The following is a 22,688-nucleotide window of genomic DNA, read 5'->3' as shown; positions in this document are numbered from 1 at the left end:
TAGATCTAGATGTGACTCTATACCTTTGTCATTCACATTGAAATTTAGTGCCTATAAACCTTCACTATGTTGACTTTCTTTCGACGTGGAAATCATCAGACTACTTCTTAATTTCATCACTTGATCAATGAATCTGATTCAATTTCACATTAAATTTATATTCATGACGACACAATAATCAACATAACTAATAGTAATTTTATACCCTCGTTTTAATCTCTCACTGATTGTGATATGCGTGTGTCATAGTGACCGATTTACCTGATCCAAAGACTACCATATCAGCTTTGTTTAATCAGAAATCTAAAATTTAAAGCCGCAAATTGTGCAACAGATGATCGATAACATCCTCTGCCATTACTGTGCCAAAAAGCAACCATGGACGTTCTGCAGACTGCAATTGGTAATCTCGTTTCAAATTATAATTGACTGCAATTCCAGATGAAAAATGAGTAAGACTGATTTCAAGCAGGTTCTCTCTGACATTCTTTTAGGCATGGCTGCTGTGTTGTAATTCCTCATGCAGCATATTCTTGGTGAATGCAGAAGGTGTAATTGTTAACTGTGTGGAAGATTTGCGATCAGCGGTCATTTTTTTATACAATTTGATTAAATGTGATTTGCATAATTTGTGGGTAAATTGATTAACTTTTTTTTAAAAATAAAATCAGGATTGCAGTTTAGGCAAATTGAGTTACCTTGCTGTTAGTAAGCACATCTGCTCATCCATGGGTCGCATTTTTACCGGTTGAGATGCTTGACGCTCTTTCAGTCTGTTACATCATTGCTTAGATGATGAAGTGACATAACTTAACGGATCTCGTAAAAAAAATTAATAGGTAGTAGTCTGAGACTTTATATATTTTGAAAATAGTTTTGGATTATATTCTTCAAAAACACCCATGATTGACAATAATATTAATAAATAATTTAGGTTTATTGGAGGGAAAACTTGACTAAAGCATACTTAGACATAATATATAACATACTAGGATGTCAAAAGTATGTATAGGTTTTTTTTTATCAATAAAATATTAGTTATTAATTATTGTAAGAATGTTAATTATTTGAACCCAGAGCCTCTCTTTTCCCCCCTTCAATCCTCCTTCTCAACCATTATCTTAAAATTATATCTTTATTTTTGTGTGTGCGAGAGAGATGATATAAGCTGGTGTATACAGTTAATGTCAACGCAAGTTTTTTTTTAATCTTGTTGGATTTCTTTTTCTTCTTATTTTAATGTTAGAGAACCAATTAGCAAAGGAGTCAGCTTATATCTTCATTTATACTGAATGAAGTTTGAAAATTTGCAAAGATACCAAACTCTGCTGCTATATGCATGCATGATCTAGGTAGTATATTTTCTATGAATAACAATGAAAATGTCTCTCTTAGCTCTATGATCAGTAGATAAAAAATAATTGTTACTAAAAGAACTCGGGTCACAATTTTTAAATTATAATATAAATAAGTTAATCATACGTGGACAAATTTCAACTAATTGTTACTAAAATCTTAGTAACAATTATTTTACGTTGCGTTTTTCCGAACTAATTTCCAAATACACCGTAATATACATGGACAAATTTGTGATGTTGATATACATGGACAAATACAAATTTGGGAAATGAGAGGGACAAAGACGTTCCACCAATCACGTTGTGCAGCAAGTTCAATCTCAGTGAAAAACTTGATGTAATGATGGCTTTTGTTCACACTTGATAATAAGGACATAAGCACATGCCCTCACATTAGGGTGACATATCACTTCGAAACTCTTGACAAGATATGCCATACTGTTTGACCCATTTAAGAAACTTAAGACTGCTCACCGACACTGAGTAGGCATTCCAATCCAAGAAAACTACATTTGAAAGAACTTGTCCAAGTTTATACATTTATTAAAACTGATTAAAAGAATTATAACTGCGCACCCGCTTTTTCTTGACCTTGCCTTTTAGACCTCGCTTGCTTTAGTCCTTCCATCCCTCGCTCCTGAAATCTTAACTACAAATACTTAAGGTAATATTGACTCTAGATGATCTATTGCTTAAGTCACTCGTTCAGTATAATAGTTATATCACAAGAACCAGCCATTGAAATTTCTTCCATGAACCTGATTTTTTTGTTATAGCTCGAAGAGGTAGAACATTAGAGCGGGAGATGAGATGACATTTCTAAGATTTATTATAATAATTTTATAAAGCTATGTACAAAAGTGAGAAAGAATAATGAATATTGAGAGAGAAAACGGGGAGTGAGGGTAATAATTATGTATTAGAAAACTCCAAAGAATAGTGAAAACAAAGGAAATATATTTTCAACATTGTCTTCTACCCTTCTCAGCAGCATTGACCTTGCATTTGTTCAGAAGTCCATTGTTTTTGGCAATAGGATTGCTTCGATTAGTTTTTCTCAATGGCAGTAGGAAAATAAATGAGCAGTAAACCCAGAATAAAAACATAATGGTCTATTCGCAACTAAATGTGAAATTTAAAAATCATTTCAAGCCTATCAACCATATCAAATTTCTCTCTACTTTTATTTCCTCACAATTTATTCGTCCCATACATGGACTGCAGGCTTCGGGGTTCCAAAAAATATACGAAATTGCAAAACCGCACGACAGAAGTCTCTTATTATTAATTTTATTATTGCTGTTTGAAAAAACAACGCATTTATTGGATTTCGTAATTAAAACTTATTTAATTTTTATTTAAATTAAATGACGGGTTGTTAAAGAGAATTACAATAAGAGAATAGATAGTTACCTACAAAATTGTGAATATGATAAATCTAAATAAAAATACTTAACAAACGGTACACAACAGGCCCGTGTAATCAAACTGATTGTCCAAGTTATTAATCTCCTTTCGTGGCTTTTAGATTTCATAGGCCCAAATATAACAAACCCATATTTAGAACAACCGAAGACTTCAGAAGAATCCACAGGCCCAAGAGTAATCGTGTCAATTTAAGGGCAGAACACCCTATAAACAATTCAAACTAGTTTCTCTGAAATCTGATCATGGAAGCATTTGATAAAAAATAAAATTCCTGGCATACTTACTGTCACCATAAAAGGTGGTAGTGCCAGGCCATTTTCTCAAGTCATAATGACAAAATATATTGAAAACACCTACTTTATTTTAGTGGTTGAAAAAATAAACACCGAACCAAGAAAAGTAATTCGAAATACAACCTAACATGCACATTGACCATAATAGATGGAAACAAATGCTCCATTAAAATCACAGAATAACATAACCAAGAAATGTAACGGGGAAAAACATAAAATTCCAATAATTACTACTTTACCACTTGAGTGACCACCTTAATCGAAGTGCTAGGCATAAACATAAAATCTCAACTAAGCAGAAGGCGCAACAAACAAAAATTTGATCACCAACCACCACTACGAGAAGCAAAATCACCATCATAATCCCCGCCACGATAACCGCCACCGCCACCAGGTCGAGGTGCAGATGGTTTATCATTTGCATAGGATACCCGAATGCTTCGCCCATTTAGATCCTACAGAACTATATCATGTCAATAATGATGACTATAATAAAAAAGTTCAATATAAACAGAAAAGCACTCTGACCTTCCCGTCCATTGCAGAGAGTGCCGAACTTGCAGACTCATCATTGGAGAAGTTGACAAATCCAAATCCCCTTGATCTTCCACTGTCTCTATCAGTTATAACTTTTGCTGTGAAACAGACCCAAACCAGGCAGTCATTTTTTAAAGCAGCTGTGAAATCTCACCAGTCACTTCTAATGTTTATTCCAGTTTTGTCAATAATAAACCAAGAAATTTTCCCTTGAATACACCAGCACAATTTAACAATAAGATACAAAATGCTATGCTTGCTGTGATTCTGAGTAATATTCACATGTGGAAATAACCAGACAAAAAATGGTAATTTGCACACAAATTCCAACAGCAGGATGGGGGCCAAAATTCCACTTATAGCAGAGATGGTATTGCAGGCAAATAACAAGTTACATAGCAGTTGAAATAAAATCTCAATTAATATGTGCATAAAAAATTAATCTATAAGCAAGTAAGAATAAGCAGCTATTTTAAAATTAATATTAACTGCAAACTTCAATTACTCAAGACAAAATACCTATGAAAACATTTAAAGGAGCGGGGGGAGGGGGAGTCAGACACTATGAACGGAGGGAGGTTGTGAGTAGTCCCACACTGTCACAAAAATGTGAAGCCAATTGAAACCGTGACACACATTGCAACTGCAACAGCTGTTTTCACAGAAGTTGCACCACAAAGGAGTCGCAATGGCAGAAGAAGGATTTACACAATGTCATGGCAATATTATAATGACATCAAAGGAAACCGAAGAACATATGGTAAAGTGAGGCTAACGGGGGACTGAAATTGGACAGCATATGACAACAATGAAAGCAGGCTGAACTTACCATCAACCACATCTCCAAAGCCAGAAAATGCATCCTTAAGAGACTGGTCATCAACTCCATATGAAAGGCCTAAGATAGCAAAGTCCAAAATAATAAAACCATAAGAAAATAGGCGACCAAGTATGTGGTTTATATCCACAACTATTTTTCCAACAGAAGTGAATACCTCCAATGAAAAGCTTGCTTGAAGACATGCAGCGGATGTAATTAAGCATGGACGCAACAGGGGCATGTGTGCTGCGAGCAGCACCCTGCCTCAAGACATTTCCAACCTTATTACAGAACGCCATTATGATTGTTTCCTGATACACAAAATGAAAGGATCAATAGAATAAAAACACATCATCGGGATAGCCATAACAACTGAATGACAAATTCTAAAAAGGTCACATGCTTCACTTCACAAAAAAAAAAAAAAAAACTTTCAAGACATCGTACTCGCCATTTGGAAGACATAAAAACACACAAAGTAAGGAAATCCTAAAGCAATCTCAACAAAAGCACTCAATCATCACAAAGCTCAAAGCATTATCCTTCTCACCAACCCAGTAGCATGATTAGTTGTACCTAAACCCTAAACCCACATTTCAGATAAGCAGATTTGCACCTCGAGCCAAAAACAAATGCAGAAATAAGAAAAGAACAGCAAAAACAAACAGGTAAATGCATCAAGGTCATAGGAGAAGGATGAAGAAGAGAAGAAAATTACCAAAGTGAAGAATGAAGAGAAGAGCGGCTAGGGTTTAAGCTCAAATATCACTCACACTTGCAGGCGCAGGCGTAGTAAATATCTTCCGCTTTATAGAGTGTGCGATGAAATCTTGTGCAAGTAGGTCTATATTTTTAAAATTACAACCGCTACTGTTGTATGCTGCCTATTGGTTTGCTTCAACTTTTTCTTCGTTGACTTTCAACACTTACGGCTTTATCTTCGGGACTATCTTACTTACGCTGCACACGATCAATCCGCTAATTTAACAAACCTCTTTTGGACGAGTCATCGTTCTTATCTTCTTTTATTTTCATGTCTCTCTATATTTTTATTGGTCCTTTAATTATAATTAAAAATTTAATTTGTTTTTAATTATTATAAAATATAATTTAATATTTTAATTATTTAAAAAATTAATTAGATTCTTCAATTATTAAAAAGTTTAAGAATACATCTTCTTTTTTTTTAAGAATGAAATTTATATTTTATGAGTGTATACAGGAAGTGTTAATAAATTTTCAATATCATTACCCAATAAAAACACTTACAAACCTTTTGAACCTATACGTTGAATCTTATCCCAATATAATAAAATTCAATTAAATATAAATATAGGGTGAGGTTATTTAAATTTTAAAATAAGTGATATTTATATAAGCGTTTTTTTAATAAATACATAGAATTTACTTCTTGAAAAAAAAACAAAACTGCTTATTTAAAATAAAAATAATTTGAAAAAATACATTAGGAAACCATGAAATTGCTTATTTTAAAAAAATAAACTTACGCAAACTGCTCATATAACTGGGTAACTTATTAACTTAAAAAACTTCAATTTAGTGGCATAATTAAACAAATGAAACATATTTCTTGAAATCCAATTCAAATAATCATAGTCTCACACCATACCTCAGTTTAGCAATTGAATTTATGCATATGATAGAGTAGGATTTGACTAAAAATCACCGAGGTTTAATATATTCATTTTGGCTTTTGTGCTTCCGACCGAAAATGCTTGCTAATAGTTCTCCAATGAAAAATTAGAAACATAGTGACTAAATTTTGTGCAATACGAAGCTATGCACATCGGCAATAGTAAATCCACAAAATCTCGAGTAAAAACAAACATTAAATCTCTAAAAAAAAGGAATTTTAAACCAGCTATATATCGACAATCGTTTGTATCCATAATCAATTATGATATATACCCAATTATATAAGCGTTTATATGAGTGATTATGGCTTGATTATACTAACCACTTGACATATTGGTTATTAAGTAGTTATTGTTAAGTTATTAAAAAAAACTAACCATGAACAGTCCTAAGATCGAATAACCCTCTCACTTTGAGCCTCTCCCTTCATGAAACTGTTAGCAACGCCGCTTTCACCTCTTTTTTCTTTTTATAGTTTATTGTGTTTTTTTAGCTACACCTATACTAGTTATGTAAAGTTGCAACCTTTGGTTAGAGTAAAAAGGGATTTGTAGTACTATGCTGATTTTTTTTCCCGAGCCGAATCTTCGCTCTTCCTCATGCGCCTCTTATATGGATTAGGATTGGGAAATTTTAGCTGTTAAGGTTTGAGAATCAACATTTTGATTCCTTCCTCAAGCATTTTTTTAAAATTTCTTTTTTTTCAATGTCAATTTTTCAAGTAATAATAAAAAAAATCCAACTCACCTATCATTTATCTAATCAGTTTCTGTCATATGTTGGTCAACATAACCAAACTCGATGGTCAACATCTTCATTTTAGATGGAATGATCAAAATAGCAAACTTTTGAAAAATAAAGGATCTAAAATTACCAATATCTGAAAATAGGAAACCAAAATTAAATTTTAGCCAAAATGTTAGCTAGAAGACCAAAATAGTAATTAAAACATTTTGAAGTGTGCCATTTTTGGTCCTTAACACCATCCAAAACACTTTTTGTCATGTTATTAAAGGATTATCTAAACTATTTTGAGGACCCTGAATTCCAAAATTAGAGGAATGAAAAACAAGACAAAATTAGAGCGGCTAAAACCAAACTTCAAAACATTTAGAAGAATCATAAATATATTTTAGCCAAACAATTTAATTTTCTAGATTTGTCAATCATTTTCAAATAATTATTTTTTCAAAAAATTCAAAGTTTATATTTTTTATTACTTAACCCGTAGACCAGTCTATTATGGATTTCAATAAAGACTTTGCCATTTTAATTCCTTAGACTCACTTTGGATAGCAAAACCCTTTATATATTTAGAAGTATTTATTTATTATAACCTTTAGTTATACAAAGTAAACATTAATTTTTTTGTAAAGGACATACTAAAATACTAGTCAAAAGTAGTGAAGGAAAAGTGAACAAGAGATAAAAAAAAACACAAATAAACATGTTGTAAAATATCTTTAGGATATTTAAATTAAATTGGATTTCCTATTAATGATATGAATAAATTGATGTGAAGTTATTTCAATTTAACAGTGATTTCAGATTTCAGTCCTGAATTAAATATTTGTATGGACAATTTTAGTGACCATAATCATCTTACTCATTTACCTTTGAGCTAAGATAAAATTAAAATTTAAAAGTTTAAATGAATTAAAATTCATAATCATATATGCCTATTTTTAATTCTATTGCCCATCCGAACCGTGGGCAAAATAATGAGGTTAGTTTTGTGAAAAGATAAAAGGAGAAAGAAATCATTGAATTGATGGCATTAAAGTGCAAGTGTGTAGAAGCCTTATGAATAACGGTAGAATTAGAATTTAAATTGGTATATTATTATTAAGGGCGTATTTTTGTAGGTGTATTTGTTTGAAATAATAATAATCCTGAAAAAAGGGAATAGATAGACGCAGAACGCAAAGAAAGGAGCATTATAACAAAAACACATCAGAAGAAGAAGAAGAAGCAGCAGCAGTAGTAAGGGGAAGGGAGAATAGAAAACCCAGAATCTCGACAAGACGATTCTTTTCTTTTGTCCCCGAAGAGAAAGAGAGATCTTATCTCCTCTTCCTACAATGCCCATTCCAATAACTCTCTCTTTCAATCTCACCCCTGCCCCTTTTCATCGATTCCTATTCTTATTATTTATTATTCTTGCTTAGGTACCCCAAAAAGTTTTTATTCGCTCGATTGGAATTAGGGTTTTCTTTCTCTCTCTGGCTATTCCCGTTTCCCGCTATCTACTCAGCTTCTTTCTTTTACTTGATTTTCTAGGGTTTCCTTGGATCGTACCCTCTCGGGGGATTGCATGAAATGAGCATGAGCTCTGATCTCTTCATACCTTCCAATTTTGTGCTTCAGCATTTCTACTTGGAGATTTCTCATTCTTAAGTTTCACATGAGCATGGAAGAGGATTGTCTATATTAATTCATTCTTTACTCAGTCGCAGGCTGGCTCTTCCTTTTTCACTCAAAGGCAAAACTGTTCACTTCTTGTTACCGAGGATCTGATTGCAGCTCTGCCCCAACACCTAAGCATATACTTATTGGGTTTTAGCTCAACCATTTACCACTGTACTAGGAATCCTGTTTGTCAGCTTCAGTGTTCCATGTTCATTTCATTCCTTCATTTCTGATGATATTAGTTTCCGCCGATTGCATATTTGGTCAAGGCAAGTAAAGTAATCCTTGGTGCTCCCCATAATTTGTGTTTATAGTCAATAAGAAGCTTATGGAGGAATATTGAAGCTGGAAATGAATGCGGTGACATGGTGCATGGACAAGAGCATAGTTGCTGGTTGGTTCCCTTTCTGGAACAGTGCTACTGGAAACTAATTAAAAAATTCTCAATTTTACAAGGAAGATACACCGGACATATCTGGACTTTGTGCAATGTCGCGCTGCTTTCCTTTTCCACCACCAGGATATGAAAAGAAGGCTACAGCACAGGACGTGGATGTACTGACAAAGGTTAACGTACTTTCCTTATATTCACAATATGCATTTTGTTTCATTATCAAGATTTGGGATGCAAAAATGAATTTTCTTGTCAGCTGTATAGGTGTTAAATGTGCATTGATAATATAAGATGCTTCTTTGTGAATGGACCATCAAATTGTTTGTTAAACCATTAAGAGTAATATCTTTTACCAAATCCTTATCATTCTACTGCCTTTGTGGAAGTTTATTCTCTCAACTGAATTTGATTTGTACTTTCATGCCAGGAGTACTGATTTATCATTTATTTTAAATCATCTATAATATTTATTACTCCCGGGCAAAAGCAAAAATATTAGTGAAACCCACTTTGTCTGTCATACATTGTAAAATAATGCTTTTGTTTTGGATTTTTTGTTTTTGCTGATTTTGTGGTGCTGTATGTGTTTGATGTGGAGTAGGGGAAGGGGTCAAAACATAATCTGTTATTAGAATTGAATAAACAACTTGTCATTGTCATCAACTTATTAGTCCTTCAGATGGGAAAAGTAATAGATGACAAATTGTGGGAAAGTTGGACGTATGTTATTGAGCTGAGATAGTGTGGAGAATTAAAGCATGTCTATTATTGGATGGTTTTGGTGTACTGTTACTTTTTGTATGATAAATATGTGGAATGTTGGAGAAAACATGATTTTGATGTAAAACAATGACTTTTGGGCTTGATGCCTTTTCATTTAGAACAACCACGAGGTAAGATGTTATATCTGTAGATATTGCAAGCACTTTAGAGATACTTTTTGTCTCCTGCTTTGAATTTTTTTCTTGTGCTTAATAATGATTTTTATTTTTGTCTTTGTTTTTGTTTTTTGTATCTCTTCTTTGGTTATAAAGGGCTAAATTAATGATTAGTTGCTGTGTATTTTGCATGTAGAACAGTGAGCATTTAATGGTCTTGTTCTTTTCTTAGCTGGATCTTCTAGGACCATGTTGTTATGGTTCTTCTATGGATATTATTCTCTTTTGTATTTCTTTTCAGGGTGGAATGGAGATGTGAAGTCATTTTGCTTGTTTCCTCATTTGATTATTAGTCTTAATATCTATTTTCTCCATACAACTTGCAGGAAAAGCACAGAGAAAAAAAGCATAAAAAAGAGAAGAGGGACAAAGAGAAGAAGGAAAGTAAGGAAAAGAGAGACAAAGAAGGAAGGGATGGAAAGCATAAGGAAAAGAGGGACAAAAAAGAAAAACACAGAGAAAAAAAGAAAGATAAGGACAAGGACAGAGATAAAGATAAGAGCAAAACCAGTGCTGCAATTGAGAAAGACTTTCCAGGACAAGCTCAGGGTCCCAATGCAGGTAAATTACATCAAAAGGAAATCAAACCAAATGATAAGAAGGCTATTTTACTTGAGGATAAACTCACCAAACAGTTTGCCAGTAACAATGGAGAGAAGGTTAGAGAGAATAATCATTTGGCTGAGGAAAACAAGGATTCTAAATTCCTCCTGGAGTTGGACAAGAGGATTAGGGATAATGATGGAGGAGCTGAGAATCAATTGGCTCAAAAGTTTACAACTGCAGGACACAGAAAGAATGATGGGGCTGTTAGATTGGTTACTAAGGGTAGTGACACCTGGCCTGATGGTAAGGAAAGGCTTCAGGATAAGGGCATTGATACTAGAAAGGTTGATAGGAGAGGAATCTGGGGTGAGTCCCGACCAGTTGGAAATGCAACAGTTCAGAATAATGCTGGAAAATTTCATCCCAGGGTTGATGAAATGCCCAAATCTTTGGAAAATAATATTTACAAACCTTTGGAAGCAACAGTTGAAGGAAAAGAGAGGAGGGTTAAGGGGAAAAAAGATGATAAACATGGAGATAAAAAGAAAAATAAAGAGAAGGGGAAAAAAGGACATGGGAAGGACAAAGACAGGAGTAAAGAGAAGAAAAAGGAGGAGAAAGCAAAGGAGAATGTTGAACATGAAAACAGAGAGCAGCAGAATAAATTAAAAGAAAGCAGCAAAGCTGGTACAATAGGTTCAAATTCTTTCACACAGGTTTCCAGGCACAGCTGTGAGAAATCTGCTGTTGGGGAAAATCTCAAGAAACGGAAGGACATTGAATCAAATGGAATTATGCATGGTGAGTGTCATACATGATGAATCATCATTTTCTTATTGTTGTTCAATGGTCCCATCTGGTTGTAATTAGATAAACTAGAATGTCTCTTGTTAGATTTAAAATATTATTTCATTGACCTAATAGCTGATATCTACACTTCTCCATCCTATGAGATTTTGTTAGATTTCTGATGTTGCTACATAATTATTTTCATATTTTAATGGTTAATATATTTTTTCTATTATAATGTATTTTGTTGTTGGTTGACACTCATTTCTGAATTTTCTGACAGCAAATGACAGTTGGCCCAGTAAGTTGCCAAAGCCCTCTCCATCTCTCTCTCATCTCACTGAAAATGGGAGGATATTGGAACCCTGCCAAATTTCCCTTCAGAATACATCTGATAGGCTAGCAGCAGCCTCTAATATCAAGGTTGATAACAAAGAACGCAAGATAAATGGCATCATCGAAGCTCTACCATCCACAGTTTCCTCAAAAACTCCCACTCCCATTGCTACCATGCCAGCTCCAGTCAGTGAAGCATCTGCAAAACCACCTCATCCAGATAGCAAATACATAAGTCAGGTATATTCCGTGCCCAAAGTAGATGAGTGGTCTGATTTTGATGACCAAGAGTGGTTGTTTGGCAGCAGCCATTGGCAAGGAAGAACACCTGCAGTGAAATCTTCAGAGGTTGAGGATACACTACAGGTATGGGCAGAAGCTGTGCATATAAAGCCAGCAGATATTTTTGCTCTGCCATTTGTCATTCCATACTGACTGATTGTTTAGGTGGCACATGATACTTCAAAAATACCTGATCTGCTCAAGGAACCCTCTATTTGAGAGGAACTACAGCATCTGGAGCCATGAATTGATTCTTATTTTCTGATGCATTCTTTTGTTAGTTGCACACTAGCAACAAATAATGTTTGTCTTGATTTTGAGTTGGTTGGAGGGAAGCATCTGTCATAAGTGTTTACATGTTTGGTGTATTGGCGGAGGCTTGATTGGGGCAGTAGTTCTCACTTCACGCGACGACATAGTAATTCGTTTACAGATTAGACTTCATAAAGAAAGGCAGCCGCAGGTTGTGGGGAAGAGACGTGCAAGCTCGTGCAACTTTTTTTTTTTTTTAAATAATTTTTGCCTAGATCTTTTCCTGGGCAGCTAGCTAGTTCTTTCTAGTTGAGAATGAGAATGTAAGAGAACTAGACCACAATTTTGTTTTGTAACATAGAAATCCTATTTACTAGAATATGTATGATAGAGAGGGGGGAAAGGGTCTTGGTAGTCGGATTCATTTATTCGGTTTCCTGTAAATTTTCTTGGTTATTTCATCATTTTGCAAGTCCTTGCTTTCAATGGGCAGTGTTGAGTTAAAAACTATTACAAGGGTTATCATACAACCAAAGATATGATTGACTTGTTTCTCAACTAGCTAACAGAGTTTACTTTCATATCTGTACAGATGAATATCCTAATTATTTAGTCAATATCAATTCAAATATTTATTTATTCATTTGGATACAAAATACATGTTTAGGGTTGATTAGTAAATTTAATTAAATGGGGGAGGATGTTGAATATTACTATATCAATTCGATTGACACGAACTTAATTTCTTTAAATTATTTCTGACGCTTATGGGATTCAAGTTAATAGCTATCCGATCTACACACCATTTCAATAATTTTTTCATTAAAAGAAACAAAAATGGAAAGTAATTAACCTGTTCTAGAAGCCCAGCAACAAATAAAGCAATTTGTGATATTGTATATACAGTGATATACCCTGTAGCAAAGATTTATGATATTCATTGTCAGTGTCAACTTCCCACCAATCTTTGAAACAAAATTTGACTTGATAGCTTAAGTCTATTATAACATCAATTACATTCATACTTGAACAAGAGATAGTCACACGCGAAATTGTAATTTGAATATTTTAATTTTGAAAACCCTAATGTACTCATGTTGATATTATTTTTTTTAAAAAAATTAGTAGCAGGCTGATGAGTTAGTGGACTGAAGACTCTATCCTGCTTGTCAAATTTATGGTGAGCTGGTAGGCTAGTTTGTCATGCCTAACTCACATTGCTACTCTTATCACAAATCATTGAACTCATGATTCAAAACCCTAAGCACCAAAATTCAAACCTCCCCAACTTTGAACACTTCTAAACCCTAATATCCTAACTCACTTGTAAAACAAACATTAAACTCTCTTCATTTTAATCTTGCTTCCACGAACTCTTTTACTCTTGGTATAACGCTGTGCAAAAATTGTGAACATGAGGTGATGATGGTGACAAGAAAGCCAGACAATAATGACAAGTTTCAGTGTTGCAAGTTTTAAGTGTTTGTAAATTTGTGTATTTTAGGTTGTTGATTTTACTTACTACATCTTTATTTTTTTCTTCTTCAAGGTTTCAAATTATTTTCTGGCAGTTTTGCACGGTCAAAAAATTTGTAGTTCCATAAAATTGTTAGAAAATATTTTAAACCAATAACATTTTATAATGTGATTGTTAGTTAAATTAGTAGTCCAAATAATAAGTCATGTGACTATCACATCATTCTTAATATAATGATATTTGATGGTAAGGACTAAAAATAATAATGAACATAGTTGAGAGATAAAGATTGGTCTAAAAATCAAGAGACCAAAAGTAAATTTTGTGAAAAGATGATCAACTAAAAATGAATTTTGTAAAAAATAAAAGATTAAAAACATAATTTTAAAAAATTAAATATTGTGTCAAATTTGAGATCATTTATGATAGTATCACTCATCACTTTATTTTTTGAAAGTAAAATACTTATAGCATTTTGATCAACATAGAAACAAGAATACAATTGGGTATATGGTTAAAAATTTAGTGACTAACATAAAACCTATAAACCGTAACTAGAGAGTAGACATCTTGATTTATATGTCTCTTACTAAATTCCCCTTAAAGTTTGGATAATTTTTTAAAATTAAGTTACAACTTTCAACGATAAAATGGAATTTTGGTCCCTTAACAATTATATTTCACAACAAACACAAAATTTTATAGGAGAAATAGTTCAGGATTTGGAACTTGATTGCCACTACTAATAACGATCCTTAAAAATATATTAAACATAAAACGTTATTGAAATTCTAAAGCATACCAAAATAATCCAGCTAGTAAAATTGTTTGGCATCAAAACGAGTGATCCATGTGTGACGTGAGTTTCTGTGGTGTCTATGGTGCATAAGAGACAAAACGAGAAAGCAAATAGGATGAGCCGGGCGTGTTCCACCATATCCTCCCTTTCCATTTGGATAATCTACCAAAATATTCCACAGATATTTTTTAAATAAACCTTAAGCTCAATCAAATTTCAAACAACAAATTAACAATAAGAACACGCAAACGCAAAGGAGCTAAGGTCAGTGCCTTCCATTTTTACACATTGTATTAATTTGGATTGGATGCTTGTTATTCTGAAACTCAAAATTGATATCGGATTTTGATACAATGACATTTTGTTTTGAAAATCATGGTTCTCGTTACTCCAATTTGTAAAATAACAAATTCATGTGTTGATTTTATGCAGAGGAAGAGGATGATTGCGGGTTATGTTTGATTGATGTGTTCAGTGATCATCAATATGAGAATGTTGCCTGTTTGCTCAGCCACCCCACGTTATTCCACATCTTCCCAGGTCAATTTCTTCAGTCTTCTATCGATGTTCTGTGCTTCTGCTTTGTTCATCAATCATCATACCCATCAATGAAAAATCTCTGAGATGGAAATACTTTAGTTTTATTTATCTATCACTGTTTGTTAGTTTTTGTTTTCTTGAGGCAATTTGATCTTGTTCCTGCAGATTCCCTTGTTTGGGGGATTGCACCCCATTCGAAAGGATCTTGAGAGCAGATGTGTGGCTGAAGAAGGTGTGCATTTGGCTTCACAATATGGAACTCATTCACTGAGAAATTCATTTGCAGTGCAAGCTACAAAGACAGTATTGGGTAGTTTTTCTTCTACAAGTGAACCGGGATACCTTACAAGCACGTGGGATTATTTACCAGTGACAACAGATGGGCATCATTCTCTGAGTGATGGGGAAGTCAGACACATGGAATATTATCATCTATCTACTGTGCCTGATGAATTTGCAGATTTTGCAGAACAGGTAACTGAAGGATCTAACACATTAGTGACACCAGCACAACCAGAAACACTATCGACTGCTGATATAATGCCAGAGAACTTTGCACCAAGTCCTAGTTCAATTAATGTGGACAATGAATCATTAGTCAGTACAAAAGCAAGTGTTGGAGACCTTGTTGCCGGAATCAATGAATCATTCAGTGCCTCAATCAATAAGGGAGAAAATGCTTTACGAAGCTCACTGGATACAGCTACTTCTTTTGTAGATTCTATTGTTAAAACTGCTACTAAATCTGTAGATAATGCTTTTAGTAAGGCATTTTCTTCTGTTGATCAAACAGGGGAATTAACAAATAAGAAGTTAACCAGCTTTTCAAGTGAGCTGACTGGAGTCACAAATAAAGCACCTGCTGTGGCTATTGATGTGTTGCGCCGCACAATTATAGTTGTAGAGAGTTCTCTAACAAGTGGGGCTTCATATGTTGTCTACCTATATGGCTCAGCAAAGGAGCTCCTTCCAGCAGGAATTAGGGATACAGTCAATGTATATGAAGATAAAGCAACAGAAATCTTGAGGCCAGTTGGGTCTGCAACTCAAAGGGTAACATTTTACAGAAACATAGACGTTTCAATAAGATACTTTACTCTCAACTTTACCTGATTCTAAGTCTTAACTTCCCTTGAAATCTCATATTGGTTAATGTTTGTTTGAACTTGACTTGAATTATCAAATAAGTTGAGTCAAATCATTTTCTTCATGGGTGATTTTTCATCAGCTTTGCTTAAGAAGTTCTTTGCTCTTATTGGTGGTTGAAATATTCTGAATCCATGCTCTCAATTTGCTGTTTTATTTCACAAACATTTTAAATTTGTTAGCTGTTTCTAGTCTATTTACGTATTGTGACAATTTATGCTCCATCGGCAGTTATACATGGCTGTCTATTCATTGGAGAAGAGTCTTGGCTTGGATCCAAATGACCCAATCATTCCATTTGTTGTTCTTTTAGGCTCTTCAGCCACATTATGGTATGTGAATTTCTCCTTCCTCAAAAGTAAAATTTTGTTATTTGTCTATTAAAGAATAAAATTTGCAATCACAAATGCTCTCTGTAATAGATTGCATAGATATGCAGGGCCTTTTATTGGTTGTGGACATATGGAGGTTACTCAGGAGATTTGTCCCCTAAATCAGCTTTTGAGCTTTTGGCCGAGGATGCAAATGCTGCACTTATTGATGTCCGTTCTGAGGCAAGTTATGATTAATTTTTCTGGATTTTATTCATAGCAGGAAAAACATTTGTATAATTTATGAAGGTAAAGTCTGACTATCCCTGTGTTTTGATACCCATTCTATTTTTGTTCAACACTTCTTCCAAACTCGAACTATGGTCTCCTCATGTTTTGGAAGTTTTCCTATCTTTTTACATTTGTTTGGCTAACTATTTTGATATCAAAATTGACCAATGGAATTACTGCTCTTTTTTGGCAGGAAATGCGAGAAAAATATGGCATTCCTGATCTCCGACGGGCTGCTAGGTTTCGTTATGCAAGTATAACTCCTCTTGAGGTTGGTTTAAAGCACACTAATGTTTAGAAGATGTGACTGGGATAATTGTGGTACACCTTAAGTTTGTTAAATGGATCAAATCCTGATTCTTGGTTGCTTGTTAGATGGATTAACAATTAATTTATAATCTGTCTACTGCTAATATAACATATTATGCAATTCTCAGGTTGATGGCTCCATACGCAAGTTGTTGAAGAGTGGTAGAGAACTTGATGATTCCTTGATTGCTGCTATTATTCGAAATTTGAAGATGGTTAAGGTGTTTATCTTTGTATCTTGGAATAGGGTCTATTGTTCTGAATAAAATTACGTGAAAGTTCCTGGAATAACCCCAGAAACTTTTCCTCTTTTGAGATTTTCTTCTACATGACATTCTTTGCAAAGCAGTATTTTATACATGCCCTTCAATTTCTCTCTCTATTTTAATATTATGGTGTGAAAGTATTGAACCTTAAAAGGGATATCAATAACTACTTGCTAAAGTTATATGGTATTTATAAAATAAGCGTTGTCTTTTGGCAGTTTCATCATTTTAATTTTTTCTAGGACATTAAATGGGGCTTTTAAAGTGCTTGTGCCTAGATATGTTGCATCTTTCACAATAGGTAAAAGTTCACGGTAAGAGATAGTCACATATTCAATGCGTTGAGTTTGTGTGCCAATAGCCAAATACTTTTTAAATGTGATTAGGAATTGGCATGAGAAATGATGTCTCAAAATCTTATTTTCTTTGGCCAATAGGACAGTTCCAGGGTTATAGTGTTGGATGCTGATGGTACTCGTTCTAAAGGCATTGCAAGATCCTTGAGGAAAATTGGGCTCAAGGCAAGTCTTTCAATACCTGCTGAGATATTTTCTGCAAAACTACTGATATATTACATAAAATTCTTGGCTCAGTTTAGCTTTGTACAACGAAATTTGGGATCTAGGTAACACAGAACAGTTTATGCCGCTTCCATATCTGATATAGAATCCTCGAAATTAACTTTTGTATTTAAAGGTTGGGGTTGAAGAGCTCTGTCTTGTAGGGACGGATCTAGAAACCTATTAAGGGGGGTTGAATTTCTTTTTCCTTCCTTTATAATTGTTTAAATGTCTAATTTCTAATAATTTACTATTTTTACATATAAAATTAAAACATTTTTATTTTAAATGATAATAACCTTAACCATTATCATAATAACAACAAACATACAACTAGTTTTACACAATTTGACACTAGTTATCACTTTAACTATTGCAATAATAACAACAAATACAACTAGTTTTACATTAACTAACCTTAATCGTTATTACAATAAGAATATGCACAATTAATTTTATACAGTTTTACATTAACTAACCTTAACCATTATTATTATAATAACATGCACAATTAATTTTACATAATTTTATACTAACTAATTTAAAAATATATATGTATATATACGAAAAATCCCGAGCCCCCTCTAGACCTGTCCTTGCTGCCATGGAGGAAAAGTAAGATAATTGAGAAAATTTCTGGCAAATGTACTCCTACTATTCCACATAACTCTACTCTCTGTTAGTTTCTGCTTGATTTCAACCTTAGCGGTGTCTTTATCATCAATATCAAATATAACTGGATAGTTCTGAATGAAAATGGATTGAACTCATACTGTGAGGTTATAATATGATGATTTATGAGCTAGTTCATGATACTCCAGCAAAGGACATGAGTCTTTGATTGCTTGAAACTGTAAATGAGAAAAATAAAAAATAAAAGAATTTGATTGAATTCCAGATGCCCTAACTTGTATATGTTCAAACTAACACTTAGTCCTTCCTAGTCAACACAAATGCCGATTGTCAGATATGTCATAGACATAAAGACAGCTTCTTTTAATTCAAGTGTCTGTGCCTTAGTGGTGGTTTGTATTGCCCAGGTTGACTAACAGATACATTCTGCACAATCCACTTAATCACCAACTTTGAAATCAAATCCATATAATGGAGTATCAGAAAATTAACAACCTGTGTATGATATTACAGAATCCATACTTGGTTCAAGGTGGCTTTCAGTCTTGGATGCAACAAGGTCTCCGCATCAAGGAACTCAAACCTGAGACAGCACTTTCCATACTCAATGAGGTATTCGTCGAACTACTGTTGTTTATCTGTATTTTTACCAATTTTGTTAGCTTGAGTATCCAAAAATAATGGGATGAAAACTCTAGGTTAGGTAATGGTGCTGCTACTTAGGTGCTTCAGCCATGACTTTAAGCTCCTTGTTGTAAATTAATCATTTGGCTAAAAGCCTAAAATCCCCAAATTGATTTCTACAGTAAGCCATTGGCTTGCTTCCTTTGTCTTCCAGTTTCGTTGTCTGTCTTTTGAAAATTAACACAAAAGTTGCAACCATGTATGATTCTGCATTTCATTTTAGTAAACTTTAAAGTAGCCCCATTGCATTTATTTAGGACTTTATTAAGAATGCAGTTGCTTTATAAATCTTCTTTTAGGACAGATGTGAAACTATAATTTTCTAATCCAGTAGATGCTTATCTCTGACATTGTATTGAATAATTAAGATTTATGCCAGCCTTCTTTCTATTTATTCTTGTAAGGCTTCCTCTGTGTGTGTGTCAGTTACAAACCCGAAAACAGAACCTGAAATTTAAGAGAGGTTAGAAAACTGAGAAGAGAGAAAGTTAAAGAATGCATCTGTGATGATGGATCGAATGACAAGCAGAGAAAAAAGAGAATACTCCTTCCAAGGTTTTTCCCTTTACAACCGAGCTAGTGCGGGTTTCTCCAATATTAAAATTCCAGGAGTCCCCTTTTACCCCCTCCTACTATTCAAGCCAGCTACCTAACCAATTCTTTCACTACTCTTTATTACCTAACTAATTCTGTAACTACTCTAACTGCTTTTTGTTGGTTTCTTTCTTTATTGTGTCCTGGGTCCCATCTGTTTCTGTGTTTATGCTTTTATTTTGAAGACATATAAAAGGTTAAAAGAGAAACTTTAACTTGATTATATATGTTGGGTTTTCATTGATGCACATGCATTTCGGTACATATACAGGAAGCTGAAGCAATTCTGGAGGATGTTAGTCCTTCTCCTGGGCAACTTTTAGGTTATGGTACAGTAAGTGTCAAGTTACTTGAATGGCATCTTCATGATTTTCCAACTGTTATTTGTCAATTTGGTTGGATTTCTCTATGTTAGCTATTAAGTCAATTTAATAAGGTTCGTGTGTTTATAACATGATATGTATAACACCACTATAGGGTAGAAAACAATATTCAGTGGAGCAATTTGGGTTGAGTAGGGGGGGGGGGGGGGGGAGAATTTGATAATGGGTTTCTAGTTATTTGATTTATTCCATTGTTCTAACATTTTCAGTAATTTACTTATTGCTTCTTGAATATGTATGTAACTAAATATTCCCGTGTAATAGACAATATAATCTTAAATAAATATTTTGTCTACTTCCTTGATATCATGAAGGAATCTTTTCTTTCATATTTTTATGTGATTTGGAAATAGTTACATGATTGCTTTCAATTTTATTATCTGCTAATAATGCAACTACTTTTGACTCAGGTACTTATTGCAGGGCTTTATGCATTACTAGGTGCGTGCGTGTTCTTTGATAACCTTTCATAAACTATCAATTTGTTAAGACCTAAGAATTTGAAACTTAAATTTTTGGGTTACATCCAAATTCTATGGCGGTAGCCAGCGGTTGTAGAATTTTATTTTCATTTTGATAGGTGCCTCTGCGTGTATATGCCTACAAACATAGATTTTTTGTGAAGCTGATTAGTGACTGGTCTACTTTTTCTCACACTATATTAAGGGGTTATATCGTATATGCAAATTCATTTTGGTTCAGTGGCTTAAACTGAAGCTCTAAATCCATCAAACATCATGCATGAGTGACTCAATGTCTATGATTTCTTTTTAATGAAAACCTAAAGACTTCCATCACTTTATTGTTCATCATCCTCAAGTGGGATGAGGCTTTTTTATTTTTCCTGATCTGACAAAGCACAATCAATTTGTCTCAGAATGGGAGAAGACATTACAGTTGATTGGTGCTTTTGGCCTCGGTTTGGTATGTTTATTTTCCTTTCAGCAAGTGCTTTTCAATCAAATTGTTTCTTTGAAAAGTTTCAGTGAGAGTTTAGTTTATATATCCACTTATGTTGGAAATCACATGGCCGGCTCATAATATTTGTGTGCTGGGAAATTCTCATGTTCTGTCATGTTTTATGATCTCTTGGTCAATAACATCAGAGATTTTTCATTTCCTTACCAATGGTTCACTGTATACCAGACCATCTATTTGCGGGTTTCTTCATATGAAAAGTCAGAAGATCTAAAACAAGATGTGAGGTAAGTATACTTCATGATGGATATTTTGGTCATATAATCATGAAGGTAGACAGCCTTTTAGTAATTTAAATATTATCTTATGACCATGTCATATATTTTCAGTTTTGCGCAAGTTATCTTAACATTCATGGAAGGTCTGTCACAATCGTCTTTTTCATGTTAACTATTGCACAGACACAAAAGCCATGATTTTAGACATGTGAAAGGATCAGAAAATGTGTTCATATGCCCCCCTAGACAGTATACATGAACATAGAGCATGAGACACATATATATTTAAACACTATTCATTTTGGAATTCGTGTAGCTAAACCAACTCTTTAGGCATGACTGTTTCTTTTATTTTTGTTGAGAATGACAAATATCTTTGCTTGCTAATACCTAGAAAATTTTTATTGGAACATAGTATACATGGAAGAAATTTTTATTGTGTCCTGATAAATAAGATATTAAACGTGACTTGTGCATAAATATGAATAATACACTTTGAAACTTGTAACTAGGATAGAGTTACAATCTGGCTGGTGTTTGTTCCAAATACCTTTAAACTGCTATATACCAGTGCCCAACTCAAGCATGTTAAAAAATTAGGGGAGAAGAGATCAGTCTGATATTATTACATCTATAATATAATTCTCTCCCAGAAGAATGGAAAACAAATTTTTTTAATAAATAATCAATCTTCTGTCTAGAAAGATGTGGTTTAGATTAGGAAATAGCAGCTAACAAAAAATACCAGCTAACAATAATGTCAACTAATTTTACTCTGTCATCTATTACAAAATTTGACCTGATTGTCTTATTTTGTCCTTCAAAGGTTGTTGCTTTCTCCTGTTAGACTTGGAGCTCAAGCATTTTCATGGGCTGCTGGAAAATTAGAATCAAATGGCTTAGGATTACCTACATCACCATCATCATCAGATGTTCAGAACCGGGTGTTGCAGGCTGCTGCCAAACATGAATCCCAACCATCCGATAGTGAAGGTAACCAAGATCCAGTACCTGAACCGACAGTTCCTCTCAATCAGAATGTATGAGTCATTCCAGATTGTCATGTGCTAACATGAAAATTAGAAGAGAGATTAATATGGTCACAGCAAATTTAACTTCCATGATTGAAAGTTTGGAAGTTGACATTATCCAAACACTGCTGCCACGGACTCTGCCCTGCCTGTAGGCGTTTTGAATATATAGAAAAAGAAGAAGAAATATTTCATGAGGATGATTATGTTTGATTTTGTTGCATGCATGCCACGCCAAAAGTGCTCGGTACAATTTCCACTGTCAAAATAATAAGAATGTATTTGCGTGATGCAATTTGTACCAAAAATTTGTGGTGGTTCAACTTATAGTATTGCAAACTAATCCTTCAATAAACTCATTGATGGTTTGGTCTTCTATGATATAGTATGATCCGTTTGCCACCGGAGCACCGCAGTGGAAAATAAGGGA

General features: G+C 33.8%; 3 protein-coding genes across 3 annotated transcripts; 2 read left to right on the top strand and 1 right to left on the bottom strand.

Annotated features, from left to right (window-relative positions):
• Positions 1–3,186: 3,186 nt before the first annotated feature.
• Positions 3,187–5,284, bottom strand: LOC114395695 (glycine-rich RNA-binding protein 2, mitochondrial-like). The gene is made up of 5 exons (XM_028357527.1): positions 5,155–5,284; positions 4,612–4,747; positions 4,446–4,514; positions 3,608–3,714; positions 3,187–3,534 (listed from the first exon to the last, which is right to left on the bottom strand). The coding sequence occupies exons 2-5, from the start codon at positions 4,733–4,735 to the stop codon at positions 3,403–3,405; spliced, it is 432 nt and encodes a 143-aa protein (XP_028213328.1). The 5' UTR covers positions 4,736–4,747; positions 5,155–5,284; the 3' UTR covers positions 3,187–3,402.
• A 3,549-nt stretch (positions 5,285–8,833) lies between these two features.
• LOC114396530 (myb-like protein X) lies at positions 8,834–12,629 on the top strand. The gene is made up of 3 exons (XM_028358547.1): positions 8,834–9,068; positions 10,160–11,180; positions 11,452–12,629. The coding sequence occupies exons 1-3, from the start codon at positions 8,991–8,993 to the stop codon at positions 11,937–11,939; spliced, it is 1,587 nt and encodes a 528-aa protein (XP_028214348.1). The 5' UTR covers positions 8,834–8,990; the 3' UTR covers positions 11,940–12,629.
• A 1,781-nt stretch (positions 12,630–14,410) lies between these two features.
• Positions 14,411–22,662, top strand: LOC114394542. The gene is made up of 14 exons (XM_028356154.1): positions 14,411–14,578; positions 14,747–14,854; positions 15,020–15,907; positions 16,232–16,332; positions 16,440–16,554; positions 16,796–16,873; positions 17,040–17,132; positions 17,615–17,698; positions 18,884–18,982; positions 19,920–19,982; positions 20,442–20,472; positions 20,909–20,955; positions 21,178–21,236; positions 22,054–22,662. The coding sequence occupies exons 2-14, from the start codon at positions 14,780–14,782 to the stop codon at positions 22,271–22,273; spliced, it is 1,953 nt and encodes a 650-aa protein (XP_028211955.1). The 5' UTR covers positions 14,411–14,578; positions 14,747–14,779; the 3' UTR covers positions 22,274–22,662.
• The last annotated feature ends 26 nt before the right edge of the window (positions 22,663–22,688 follow it).

Source organism: Glycine soja, chromosome 18 (assembly GCF_004193775.1).
Source record: "Glycine soja cultivar W05 chromosome 18, ASM419377v2, whole genome shotgun sequence".
In the NCBI taxonomy this organism is placed as follows: domain Eukaryota; kingdom Viridiplantae; phylum Streptophyta; class Magnoliopsida; order Fabales; family Fabaceae; genus Glycine; species Glycine soja.
This window is presented reverse-complemented; position numbering and strand designations above follow the sequence as displayed.

What these genes read in the sequence shown, in the direction of transcription:
- LOC114395695 (XM_028357527.1), bottom strand. Translation starts at nt 4,735, where the DNA reads ATGGCGTTCTGTAATAAGGTTGGAAATGTCTTGAGGCAGGGTGCTGCT. An exon ending in AAGCAAGCTTTTCATTGGAG is followed by an intron (nt 4,515 to 4,611) that starts GTATTCACTTCT and finishes TTGCTATCTTAG; the next exon opens with GCCTTTCATATGGAGTTGAT. An exon ending in TCTCTGCAATGGACGGGAAG is followed by an intron (nt 3,535 to 3,607) that starts GTCAGAGTGCTT and finishes ATAGTTCTGTAG; the next exon opens with GATCTAAATGGGCGAAGCAT.
- LOC114396530 (XM_028358547.1), top strand. Translation starts at nt 8,991, where the DNA reads ATGTCGCGCTGCTTTCCTTTTCCACCACCAGGATATGAAAAGAAGGCT. An exon ending in ACGTGGATGTACTGACAAAG is followed by an intron (nt 9,069 to 10,159) that starts GTTAACGTACTT and finishes TACAACTTGCAG; the next exon opens with GAAAAGCACAGAGAAAAAAA. An exon ending in ATCAAATGGAATTATGCATG is followed by an intron (nt 11,181 to 11,451) that starts GTGAGTGTCATA and finishes ATTTTCTGACAG; the next exon opens with CAAATGACAGTTGGCCCAGT.
- LOC114394542 (XM_028356154.1), top strand. Translation starts at nt 14,780, where the DNA reads ATGTGTTCAGTGATCATCAATATGAGAATGTTGCCTGTTTGCTCAGCC. An exon ending in TTATTGATGTCCGTTCTGAG is followed by an intron (nt 16,555 to 16,795) that starts GCAAGTTATGAT and finishes CTTTTTTGGCAG; the next exon opens with GAAATGCGAGAAAAATATGG. An exon ending in AGGGCTTTATGCATTACTAG is followed by an intron (nt 20,473 to 20,908) that starts GTGCGTGCGTGT and finishes AATTTGTCTCAG; the next exon opens with AATGGGAGAAGACATTACAG.